Source organism: Lonchura striata, chromosome Z (genome assembly GCF_046129695.1).
Source record: "Lonchura striata isolate bLonStr1 chromosome Z, bLonStr1.mat, whole genome shotgun sequence".
NCBI lineage: Eukaryota > Metazoa > Chordata > Aves > Passeriformes > Estrildidae > Lonchura > Lonchura striata.
This window is the reverse complement of record NC_134642.1, coordinates 20,419,807-20,433,382: the sequence shown is the minus strand read 5'-3', so window position 1 is coordinate 20,433,382 and position 13,576 is coordinate 20,419,807. Positions and strand designations below refer to the sequence as shown.

General features: G+C 37.0%; 1 protein-coding gene across 16 annotated transcripts in view; it reads left to right on the top strand.

The window, feature by feature from the left end:
• MPDZ (multiple PDZ domain crumbs cell polarity complex component) overlaps positions 1–13,576 on the top strand; it is a 93,931-nt gene that overhangs the window by 28,681 nt on the left and 51,674 nt on the right. For 14 of the 16 annotated variants that reach the window (XM_021525556.3, XM_021525555.3, XM_021525562.2 and 11 more), the window contains exons 10-17: positions 97–185; positions 1,844–2,039; positions 3,330–3,428; positions 5,293–5,372; positions 6,090–6,236; positions 7,391–7,558; positions 8,554–8,739; positions 11,063–11,272. In XM_021525556.3, coding sequence (XP_021381231.2) covers positions 97–185; positions 1,844–2,039; positions 3,330–3,428; positions 5,293–5,372; positions 6,090–6,236; positions 7,391–7,558; positions 8,554–8,739; positions 11,063–11,272 — 1,175 coding nt within the window. The remainder of the gene's footprint in view (positions 1–96; positions 186–1,843; positions 2,040–3,329; positions 3,429–5,292; positions 5,373–6,089; positions 6,237–7,390; positions 7,559–8,553; positions 8,740–11,062; positions 11,273–13,576) is intronic. The other 2 variants (XM_021525571.2, XM_021525558.2) reach the window with 1 other exon arrangement.

Here is a 13,576-nt window from a genome sequence, read left to right as displayed (position 1 = left end):
TGATTGGTGCCTTTAGTTGCATCGTTGCAGCATTGCATTATTTAAATTGTTTCTTAATAAAGTAATTAACTTAATTTTCCCTGTTTTTCATCCCAGAACCTTCTGGTATTTTTGTGAAAAGCATTACAAAAGGCAGTGCTGTTGAACATGATGGCAGAATCCATGTGGGAGATCAAATTATAGCTGTAAGTAAATGCAGGATGAACTGAGATTGCTTGTCTACAGGACTGCTTCTTTATGTTGCAAAGAAATGCTCATGAAGTATTTGTTTAAAATACTTAGGATCAGTGTTGCAGTTCCGAGTCTTTCCTGACAGAGTATCTCATCACATGTTTTCTGATTATGCTAACTGAATGTATCTTGTAATTCTTAAAAAAAATCTTGTATGTGAGGATATATCATTATATATCCTCCGTATCAGTAGTAGGTTAGTAAGTGTGAAATTTCAAAGTTTGATTCAAATTGGGCAGTTGTTTTCAGAATTATTTTAAAAGGTTGTGGCCCAAAGTTTTAGGTGTCCAGAGAAAGAAGAATGTATTTTTATCCATAAAGTGTTGCTTCGGTGGTGGAAATCAGGCTGTGAATGCAGGGAGTATATTTTTGTGTCTCTCATATATATGTCCTTGCATTTGTGTGAAGACAGCAGTAAGAACAGGTTATGGTCTCTCTTCAGAAGTGCCTGCATTTGTTTGTGGAAGTGTATATCTTTTTTGTAATGATTTATGTGTGGAGTACAAATGGCTAAAATTGATTATTCCAAAGTTTGTTTTCTTCTTCTACTGCAGATGCAGAAGGAGAAAATTATTTAAATGACCTCAGACCCTGAAGAATAAAATGCATTTCTTAAATATGGTTTGTTTAAGTGTGGAGGAAAAATTAAATAGTCCCACCTGATTTTTAGTTACTTTAGATTTAGAAGAATTTCAGAGCAGGGCAAAAAATTACTAAGGGGCCAGGGGATTCATGCTTCATTTAGACAGACTTAAAATAATGAAGTATGTGTTTTGTGTAGATAGACAGAAACAAAGACAGGCATCAAAGAGCATAGTATTGATAGAAGTATTTGAGAAATTTAAGGCACTGTGGGGTAGATGTAGAAATACTAGAATGCAATGGAGTTTGTAGGGAGAAGAAAAATAAAATGCGGAGAAGAAAAATAAAATGTGATGGGTGCTAGGTAGGGATAATGGGTTAGAATTGAGAAGTGTCAAAATTTTGAATTCCAGAAAAATACCCAAGTTAATGAGATAATAAAATAATTTCAAACAGAGAAGAACAAAATTTTATTCTTTAAATTCTTAAAATTACGAACCAGTGATAACGTCTGGTTGTTTGTGACAGTGTTATGTTTCGAAATTGGAATTCACAATGCTCATTGGTAGACTTTTTTGTATCTAAATGACTGCACTCTGTCTTTCTACTCCAGTAGATCGATGTGTTTCTCCTTACTCTTGTCTCTCCAGAACTCCTAGCCATGCTGTGTTGGTTTATTCACCCAGTATTATCCCTCAGAGGTAGGGATGGCTGAAGTGGTTGGGTGATGGGCTGTACAATATGCCCTGCACAGCACATGGTGTATCCTCTTCTACCTTGCAGAGCAGATCGGCCTGGCCATGCCATGGTGGGCACTCCTCCCCTCTTTGCTGTGGTACTGGTTGTCATCTAGCTCTGGGGTACTCCAGTGGGAGTGCTTAGCATATCCAATTACATAAAATTGTACAGATTTTGCTCTTGCCCTTCCAGTTGCTTTTTGCTTAGGCTAACAGATGCTGAGAACTCACTGTGTTGTTTTGCCCTGGACTTCTTTTCTGTGGGTGAACTGAAAAGCTGCTTGATCCTGCAGGTGGATGGAACAAATCTTCAGGGTTTTACTAACCAGCAAGCAGTGGATGTTTTGCGGCACACGGGACAAACGGTTCGCCTCACTTTGATCAGAAGAGGTCGTAAGCAGGAAAATTGTATTCCACCCCAGGAGGACTTCAGTGCTCCTGTTGAGCAGGACTTACTGTTCCAAACAAGGGATAGTACCACAGCCAAAGGTAATTAAACTGGGTTTGCTGTTAAGTTTGAAACATTTTTCTTCTCAGTTGCAAACTGTAAATAAAATGGGCCAGATTCATTCTGGGTATCTATTCATTCTGGTAGATGGCAGAGCTGCTGTACAGTTCTGAGGTGCAGTTTTGTCTACAATGGTTTGATTAATCTTTTAGAACACTGATATTATTTGCTACATTTTCAAAGCGAGTGTTGAAAGTTCTTTCCTGCATTGCACTTCTGGCTGAATTGCTTTGAGACTTTGATCCTGCAAATCTTTGAAAGGTAAGAAGGCAGCAAATGTTTTATTCATGCTCAAGAGAGAGAGCTGCATTCAAAAGCAATCAGAGAAAGACCCTCCTTGATGAGCATAATCAATCTCATTCCATTTTGCTCCTGCTAGTTACAAGGTACAGGTATGAGAGGAGTAGCTTGCATCATCAATACCCTATCAGCCCCTAAATACATGTGTAAAATGTTCAGATGCCAAAGACCTGTAGTAATTTTCCTGCTGATGACATGAGATTTGTGCACCTTTATCTTACATACTCTGCACATGTTTAAGTATATGTACCACATCTTGGAAGTCAGTGTGTTTAAATGAAAGATACCTGCACTGGAGCTAGAAGCACAAAACAGCTGTTTGTGTTACAGTTAGATGTCAGTGAAAATATGTCACAAATAGTCAACAGAGGCCTAATCCTCATCTCGCTCAAGATTTTCAGAGAAGCAGTAGCATTTTATCTGTATGTCATCCTCCCACTCCCACCTTTAACAAGATGTATAGGTCAAGACTTCAGAATGCTGTTTCTCCAGCAAACAGGTGTTCAAAACATCTGACCGGTTGCAGAATTTGGTGGTAGGAAAAATTTCCTATGTATGAAAAGTGTGCCACATATCCAGGTCTCCAAGACCGAAGCATTTTTGTTTTCAGCATCAGCTTTCTGAATTGCACAAAGGGAAGAAAAAAAATAATAGAAGAATGCTAAAAAATGTTATATTAAGATGTATATTTTTTCAGTCATAGAAATGCAGGTACTGATAGCTGTACTGGGTTTTTTGTCAGACTTTTTTCATTGAACTCACTAGAGGAGACAATGAATTGACAGAAGACAATATCTTTGAAATGTGATGTTTCTTCTGGGCCACACATAACAGATTCTGTTTGCCAAATATGGGTACTCTGAAGTCCAGTGAAGGAGAGAGTTGGTGCCCCAGAGCATACCTGTGCCCTTGATAAGTATTATAACATATAAAATAGCTACATAACTGAAAATATTTTTTCTTTTTTTCAGATAACAGTGAAACAGACCAGGGATCCCCATCACTGCCATGCAGTGCCAGTGTGGTAAATATTGGAGATGACATGAAACAACAGGAAACAGGTTCTCAAGGTTTAATATTTTATTCTGTGAAATTGTTTTTCTGTGTTCTTACACAAAGACCAGGTGTTTTGTGTGTCTTTCCACCTTCTGCAAGCTCTGTAGCTGAGGTAGAAGTCAACATAGTCATACATATAATGATGTACTCTTAATCATAAGTGTTGTAGGAACAGGACTACTGTATGTGTCTGAAAATAATTATATGCTGAAGATGTCACATGAAGCAGTTTGCTTTGGCTACTTGCTCAACCCTCTCCTAGTCTAGTTTTGCATATCAACTCTTTCTAGTCTGGTCTAGAAAAAGAAATCCTTCAATTTCCTGTTATCTTTCCAGTTGTCTGCAGCTGCCCAGCTACAGTTCCAGGATTTCTACATCTTCTGATGAATTTCCTTTTCCCAAATTCTCGAGCTTACATTTAATTTAGTAATTGCTGGTAATGTGTAAAATTCAGTCAGTTCTGGTTCACTGATATTCTCCAAATTTTCCATACTCTTTGTCAAAATTCCTGTTTTCTACTAGGTATTTCTTCCTGCTTGATCTCCTACAACGCTGTTTAGCATTTTCAGAAGTCCTGTGTGATGATATGCTTTTCAGATTTAGATATAACTTGATGTGTCAACTTGATGTGTAACATTTTTGTGTTTCCAGAGTAAAAGGAGGAACTGAAAAATTCTGCAATATATATCTTTTCATAACTCATGCCTTTCTGATTTTCTTGGATAGGTGAAGGAATTTCTTTTTAACTTCTTTCCTTCAGATACTGCTGTGTCTTGGCTTTGGGGAAAGTATTGTCCTCTTTTAATGCCATGCAACGTCCAGCTTTATACTTAGTAATGTCTCTGAGTGATGACTAGACTTAAAGCATTGTCTGAGGCTCTTAGTCATTTTCTATTGTTACTAAAATCAGTGGAATTTGAGAATTCTGTAATGAAGATTCTTGTCCTTAACTGTGATGAGCATGTGAAGAGTTTATTTTGCTACTTACTGTAGACACAGCCCAGGCCATGGACCTTGAGTATGTAGGATCCTGTAAAACTTTCTGTGTTTGCTTGCTATTGTATCTAAATACTGCTTTTTATTGGTTTCTGTCATAGAGCCTAGATGAGGGGGAAATGAGGAGGAAGAAAGCATTTCTCTGTTTTTCAAACCTGGAAATAAACTTTCAGCCAAATTAAGATTTGCCACAGTTTGCTAACTAGCCTGTCCCTGTATCACTGTACTTCTCCTGCTTCCTTCTTTCCAATTTCATTGCTGTTCTTTAGCTATTAAAATTTAAAGAAAAAAAGCAAAGAGCTTGAACTTCTTGCATTCTGTTACTGACCTTTAGGGCTTACAGTTTCAGAAAAATCTTTCACAGTGCTCATGGTTTTAAAAATAAAAGCTAGATCTCCAGATTGTGTTTTTTGGACATTCTCTGTAAAATACATTGTCTATCCAAAAGGATCAGTATGAATTTCTAAGTATTATATCCATCCCTGTGAATCAGTCTGATCAGTCCACATGTCTGATGGGCTTGAGTGCCCTCTTTTCATTTCCTTCATGCCTGTTATCTTGAAAAATTGCAAAAAATCGACTGAACTCTGAGGCTAGTATGTATCTTTCCTTCCCAGCTACCAAGCTATTTGACTGAACTTCATGTCTTTCAAAATACACAGTTTATCATGGTTGGAATCTTTATACTGCTTTGCAAGTTTTTACTCTGGTAAACCCAAGCTTGGTGAGACTAAACATGTCAAGTTTTCAGTCATATTTAGGAGAGTTCTGGCATCATGGGAATGATTGTGTCATTGTGCATGTTTCATATACTTTATCAGTTTTAAGAGCTGACTAGGTTTTTTAATTATTTGTCACAGTAATCATAAATATAAATTTTAGATTTCCAGCTAACTAGTACAGAAGAAGCGGCTGCAAAGATAAAATGGCAGAGGATTATGGGTTCAAATTATGAAATAGTGGTAGGTAAATTTTGTTTATTATTGTTAAATACAATTTGTTTATTATTGTTAAATACAATTGTTAAATCTCTTTCATCTGTGCATCTATTATGTTGACAACATAATAGATAGAAATATGTTTGTATTGCATTTGTTCTTTCATGTATGAAAATTACACATATGCTCCTTAGTATGTTGAGATTATTTTAATTACAAACTTTGAATGTAGATATATATTTTTCTCTATTTTATCAAAACCATGACAGAATTGTTAGATTGCTGTGCCTATAACTATTGTTTCACCAATTTTCTAGCTTCAGGAGGATAAATGTGTTTAGAGAAAAAAATAAAATTTAATATGAACTTCAAAGCTCCCTTTGTTAGCTAGAACTTGAAGCTTCATTCTCATTCTGCATACTGAATAAGTGATTTCACATAATGATGTAAATAATGCATAGAACATATACAGAAGAAAAGTCATATATCAGTTTAGGAAATCATGTCACAGATGTAGTGTCTGCAGAAGTGTGTTATTAGATACATTGTTGTCATAAGCACATCCCACTTGTGTATTGCAAAGTGGTGTGTGATCAATGAACCAGTTTTTACCTGACTCCCCTCTACACATTACAGTACTTTTGGTTTCTCACTTCTAGAATTTTCACCTAATTGCATGTAAATTGAAATGGAAAGTAACAGATATGACTGCAAATATGACATTTCTTTATCTTATTTTAGGTGGCTGTGGTTAACAAATTTAGTGAAAGCAGTGGGTTAGGGATAAGCCTTGAAGCTACTGTGGGTCATCATTTCATCAGATCTATCTTACCTGAAGGGCCAGTTGGACGAAGTGGCAAGCTATTCAGTGGAGATGAACTGCTGGAAGTAAGAGAGAGTACTGCTTTATCTCAGTCTGCATTCAGTAAGGTTTTTGAGCAGTAAGTTTCTTCTCATGGGCTATGACCATGGGAATGATGTATATCTAACGGTATGCCAGTTAGGGGTTGAATAGTCACTTCATATGTATTTACATATATTTATGTGAGTACATATGCTAACATACATTTCTTAACTGGTAGCTGATTTTGATAGTTCAAGGTCTTTCTCATGGTCTAAGCTCAGCTGGCAAGTAAGCACCATGCAGCCACTTGCTTACCCCACTAACCCCAAGCCTGGTGGGATTAAGAGGAGAATCAAAGTAAAACCTTGTAAGTTGAGATAATGGCAGTTTAATAATTGAAACAAAGTGTAATAATAGTCATAGTAAAAAGGAGAAAAACCTTCAAGTGATGCACAGTGCAAATATTCACCATCTGCTGACCAGTGCCAGACCTATCCCTGAGCTCTGATCAGTGCACCTTCCAGTTAACTCCCCATGTACATACTAGGGACATGATGCTCTAGGGTGTGAAATATCCCTTTGACCAGTTTGGGTCGCTTATCCCAGCTGTGCTCCCTCATAGCTTTTTTTTTTCTTTTTTGTACCTTCTCACTGGCAGAGCATGAGACACCAAGTCCTTGATTCAACTCAGCAGCAGTCAAAACATCAGTGTGTCATCTAAGTTATTCTCATACTGAATTCAAAACACAGCACTGCACAGCTACTGAGAATATCCCAGCTGAAACCAAGACAGTAACCAAAAAAGAATATGTAGTGAAAGCATTAATATTTAATAGGATTATCCCAACTCAGTGAAGGGACTAAACATCTAATTACTTTTCTAAGTTATTCTCTTAGAATTAAGATGTGAATTTTGTTTACATTAATGCAAGAAACATGAAGCTACAGTGTATATGGTGTTTGTAGAGTGGCATCATGCAATTAAAAAGACTATACAGTGCTGAGCACCAAACTGAGTAGAAATTAAGGGTTGAAAGTGTCTATCAGCATGGAGATTTTTGTTGCTTTTATTTTACTTTTTTTTTTAATGAGGTGATTAGTGAGTTGGGGTTTGCTTGGGTTTCTTTTTACTCATTTTTGTTACTGTGATTAGAAATAATCTGTAGCTCTAACCACTGTGTATTCTTTATTTATTGAGGTGAATGAGATCTCTCTTCTTGGAGAAAACCACAAGGATGTGGTCAGTATCTTGAAAGAGCTGCCTATTAAGGTGACAATGGTGTGCTGTCGTCCAGTAGCTCCACCTGTCACTCAGCCAGAAATACTAGAGAGTCTAAGCCTATCTGAGGTTCAACTCACAGAAAAGGTATTTTGTCTTTAAACAAAATGACAGTTTTTTTAAACTGAAAATGACAGTTTTCTTGAGAAAAAAAAAAAAAAAAAGGTTCTTCTACATGATTATAAATGTATTGTAATATTTTTTGAATTGGAGCCAGACAAATAAGAAACAGCAAATAATGTTTATTGGCTATTTTTTAGGCCACGAAAAGATATGAATGCTGGCTTGTCATAGGCAAAAATATCCTAGGATGTGAGGCTGTTTCTCTAAGTACTGTACTTCTTGTTCTGTAGGTGAGATGTAGGAGTATAGCAAGTTGACTGTGGGTTCTTTAGAATCTGAATGTGTTTAATCTAGTTTTGAACTTTGCTTTCTGGGTTTACATTGTGCATAACTGTGTTTGCATTCCTTGACTGACACTTTTGTCACTTGTAAGTGCACAGCTCTGGGCAGCCTGGTGAACTAAACATGTAAGAATGGCCTAGGGTATAGTATACAAAACAATAGCATTTGTATGAAAAGAGAAACAGTTATTTCTGATTTCTGAGCAAGGCACCAAATTCAGCTTATAGTTTCTAAACTTCTCTATGAAACCAAGTGAAGAACAGTCTGTGTATGTACATATTTATTTGGTTTTACTGTTATTAAATATTCTGGCTCCTGTCAATATGATTACATTTAATGAAAGCGTATTTTAGACATAAGACTTAATAATATATATTTCCCAAATATTTGAATGCATATACTAATAAAGTTTTTTGAAGATTTTCATTTGACAGAAATTCCGTTTTGTAAATATTTTTCTAGTGAGTAGTTTAATATACTTGCAGCTTGGCTACAAATATATATATTTGTATTTTGTGCTAGGTTTATGAGTGTTCATTAAATCTTCTGAGTGCTTGCACTTCTTCTGTGTTAAGAGATATCACTTAGGTTTTATCTTGTTTTCTGTAAGCAGGGTTTTGTCTCTAAGATTCTCAACTGTTTACATTTTATTGGTGAACATTTACTGTTTTTCTCAGGGTCACATAGAACTTGGATTTGTTGGTTCCTCAGACACAGAGGGAACAACTTTGGAAACAGCTGATGACGGTCAGAGTATGGAAGAGGTGCAAAGCTCATCTCTGGCAATGTGGGAAACAGAAATACAGCACATTGAGCTGGAGAAAGGGAGTATGGGGCTTGGATTTAGCATATTGGACTATCAGGTAATTTCTGCACTTCTTTGGATGGAGGACAAAATATTCATATTGTTTGGATCTTGCAGTACGTTCTATATATTTTAAAGGTAAACATTAATTGAAACTAAGCAATAGAGTAGAACTAATCACAGCTGGTAGGCATTCTAGTAATTATATTACATATTTCTCTCATTGTACTACGACTGCAGTTTCTAATAATGGTAATACTGGTTCAGAAAAACAGATAATCCATTATATGCTAGTGTTTTCAGAAAGCTGTCTTCTAGCAACCCAAGGATAATGAGTAATGTAGCCAGCATATTTAGGCATTTAGTCATGTATTTTGCACCTGCAGTGAGGTGTTTAGGACAAGATCCAATAAAGGACTTAAATGCTTAAAGCAGGATTTACGAAAATCCAGAACTGTAATTCTGAAATCCCTTACTTAGCTGCTGTCTGTTGGGGACATGCTTAAACATCCCCATTAATTTTGTCAGAATTCCTGGATATCTGGATATTTCTTGGTGTGTCTCAATGAACAGCTCAGTGCCTGTCTCTTGCCTCCACTTGGTTAGGATGCCAGAACAAATATTCCTCCTCTTCTCATTTTTCCAGTGGATAATTTTAAATTGAATGTCGAATAATTTATCCCTGAGGTCCATGTAGTCTTTTACTGAGCTGTTTTGTCATGCTGTGAGGTCAGGTCTCTTTCCACGTTTCTGCTGGGTCTTGTCCACAGAAATGCATTTACATCTGGCAATAACTTCCAAGTGGAAATTATGGCCCCAGGGCAGTCCTTACAATTAATCTATGTCTCAGATTTGCATTTGCATACTGATAAGATGAAAACCAGTGTAGTGTAATAATGTGAAGCATAAAGGTGTAGTCAAGTGTATTTTATGAAGCACTGACTACTCTTTAAAGTATTGCTCATGATGCGCTGCAGTGAGACATCACAGATGAACCTGAGTGTTTGAAGTCCATGTTAGCACTTAGTAGAAGATATTTTTGCTTCAGCCTCTTCTGAGCATTAACACAAATGGTGCGTGTGTATGTGGTTAGTGACTGAATTTTGTTTATGGATAATAGTACTAAAGGCTTGTGGAAATTCCTTAAGTTGGTTAACATATTTTTCAAATATGAGTTAGTCTTCCAGCTTTAGTCAATTTTCTGATACTTAGCTTTTTTTGATATAATATTTGGGTACTGTCATACATTCTTTCCTTTGATATGCGGTAAAAATATTTCACTTGGTCACTGAAGTTTTACTTTCTTATAAGACTGTGAACAGTAAACTTACTGGGAGATTTATATTTTGCTGTTTCCATCAAATTCTCAATTCGTTTTCAGTGAACAGTGACTAAACTTGAGGAGAATTATGTTCATACTAATACATTTCTTACGTTTTATACAATGGCAGGCCTAGAAATGTACCTTATGTAGAAAGGTCTACATAATTTCTAACCCTAAGGAAGACAATTGCATAGACTAGAGAGGCTTGTTTCTTTTTTTTTTTTTCCCAAAAAATGTGTCATGCAGTGCCATCTAAAGTGACAATGTAATTATTTTTTGTTAAAATAGCGAGGAAGTTGTCAATGCTTAGCAACACTGCTAGTTATATTTTGACTTGGGAAGTGTTTTGTTGCTCCATGGCATTCTTGTTACTGTCATCAAGTGTTAAGAGTCTTCTTGATGTCCCTCTTTCACTCCCTCTCTTCCTCTCTCCCTCCCTCCATCAACACTTCTCTCTCACATCAGTCTTCAGCAGTCTCATTATTCTTGTGGCTTTTCCATGTTGCTTTGATGGTGTCTGTCCTTTCAGATGTACATTTTGACATGGAAACTTGTTACAACTGCATGCTGGTTTGTAGATGTTTGCTTTTCTCTACTTTTCCTATCAGTAAAGCACATGATTACAGTTTTGTAGTTTTTTTTATTTTCATTCACTCCAGTGAACTTCATGTTGGACGTATTAACATGATGTTCCTTGTGAATGTTGTTCTGCAATAATCACACAAATACTTTGTTGGTGTGACAATTGTTATAGCAGAATTATATATTCCTGTTTATATGTATATGTTTAGTAGTATTTTATATTGGAGATACATGATGGAACATCACCTAAAAAGGAGTAATAAATTTCATATTTAAGAATTAAAAATAAATTGAAGTCTAAATGTATGGACAGTACAGACAGGATGGTTTGCTCCTATGGAAGATTCATCTAGAGGAGACCAACACTGCTTAATAACACAACTGTAGTTAATAAATCTCATTAATAAAAATTCTCCTCTCAAGTTATAAAAGAGTCAAAGAAATTTAATCTTTTTTCTTCCCTTTATTTAATTAGGATCCTGTTGATCCAGCAAACACTGTAATTGTGATTCGCTCGTTAGTTCCTGGGGGTGTGGCTGAGCAAGACGGCAGACTTCTTCCTGGAGATCGGCTTATGTTTGTCAATGATATCAACTTGGAAAATGGCAGCCTGGAGGAAGCCGTGCAAGCACTGAAAGGAGCCCCAACAGGAACAGTTAAAATAGGAGTTGCCAAACCATTGCCTGTAAGGATTGGGAAATCAGTGTGTACTTTTTGTATAATTGAAGCTGGTACATGCTGATTCTGACTTCTCCAAACATTTTGTGTGGTTTGTGGTACAGCTGGGTGGCCCAACTATCACCTTACATATAAGAGTGGCCTGGGTAGTACATGGCTAGTGTAGTGATTGCAGGGCCTAGCACACCTGTCATGCACGAAAGAAAACAGAAAAGCACCTTGCAACCAGCAGATCTTTCAGGACGGAAAGTTACCGGGCATAGTATTGTACACTGTACACTTTTCATGGTTCTCTGAATGTGTGAGATGGTGACATAAAATTGTTTTTATTTGTTTTGTGCGGAATTTACAGATTCCTTTGCTTTGCAAGGTGTAGTATTGTTACAGCTTTATTCTACTCAGGGAGGTTGTGATATATTCTGGATGGTGTGTGGAAGAAACAAGAAAACTTTCAAGAGGTTCAATAACAAATTTTTACTAGCAAGCTTAAGAACATTAAGGTAGAATAATACTTGGTAAATTCTAAAATGTAGGCATTTTGGTTAGAAATGCAACCATATAAAAGCAAAAAAATACTTCATAAAATGTATATGGGAAAAGAAAGAAAAAGAAATAATAAGGGTAGAACAGTATGTAGTCACCACCTATGGATCCAGTGACAAGACTTGATTGCTGCAATTTGAGTGCCCCTTCAAAGTGCTGGTCACAGTCTTGATCCACTGGGGATGGGAGTCAGTGGGGGAGTCACTTAATTCAAGGCATGATAGTCCACAGTCAATCTCCATTCTCTGTCAGACTTGTGCACAGGCCAATTGGGGCTGTTGAAGGGTGAGTGGGCCTTACTGACCACCCCTTGGCTGTCCAGTTCACAGATCATTTTGTGGATGGGGATCATGGCATCTTGATTCATCTGATACTGCTGGTGGTGCACCATAAGGGTGGCAATTGGTACTCATTGCTCTTCCACCTTCAGGAGTCTTACTGCAGATGGGTTTTCTGATAGTCCAGGCAAGATGTTCAAGTATTTCATGTCCTTTGCTGTTGGAGTTCTGGATGCTGAGAATTTTAGACTTTCTGGCTGACAGAATCTGACTCCCAGGAGAACACTGCGTTTGACACGAGGCCATGGAGAAGGCTTCAAAATTGATCGATAGCACCAGCATTATGGGATGGGGGAAACCCATGAAACACAAAGTTCAATGTGTTAATACATGCTCAGGCTAGATGAGAATGCCAAGTACCTCCCCTGTGATGGAGAGTTTTACACTGTCTCATGTAACACCATAGGTTACAAGGCATTTCTGTATTTGGTGGTTTATGACAGCTACAGCTTCCTCTCAGGTTAGCATAGTTGAGCCAATTATAGTCCATGAGAAGGCATGAATATCTTCAGGCTTCATGTGAGTGTCCTGATAGGTCTCTAGAGGGAAGTTTTCACACTGAAGCCACTTGTGTAGGGACATGGGCATAATAAAAAGCACTGTTGCACCTTGCAGGATTTGCTTTTTACCAGCCTCTTCCCTTATCTGGCTCAAAACCCAGTTTGTAGTCTCGGGTGGTAGGTGTGTACCCCCTCTGCAGCTGTGTGGTTACTTTGTGCCTGGTCAGCAAAGCACCTGCTGCCTTGGCAAATGTTTGACACACTGACCATTAACATACCAGTCCCTCACAAGTATCTATGCAATATTTGTATTTAAACGGCACACCATATTATGTTGTGTAGTCTTCAGTTTGTATACATCTAACAGGTTATTTCAGGCTTGGTTTTATAAGGTAGCCTGGAACAATTCAAAAAAGGAGGTTAAAGGAGACCTATGCTCACTGAGATAGCGTAGGAGTAAGAATGCTAATGAACAAGCATCCCTGATGGGTTAAGTTCAAATCAGCAGAATGGCATTAGTTCATACATACAAGAAAGATACCTTTCTCTATATTAGTAAGCCCAAGCACAGTTTTAGGGGTTCAGTTTTGTTTTTCATGAATTGATAATCTTGTAACCCTTGTGGATGTAGATACTAAATTTTCATTCTTAGTAAATCTTTGTGGAGAGAGTGGGAGGGAATGGCTGTTGTTCTCAGAAGTCCCAAAGTTCCCAGAAACTTTGCTTTTCATAGTAAGAGAGTGCATCGTAACTTGTTCTGATAAATTAATTCTTTTTTTAATTGGAGATTCCATATTAATTGCAAGCAAAATTTCAAACTCTAGAAGATGCCACTCTAAAGGAGAAAATTCATGTAGGTTTTGTTTCTTTGTAAAACTTTTGTTTTACAACTTTTGTTACAAAAGTTGCCATTCACCTTCAATGTTTCAT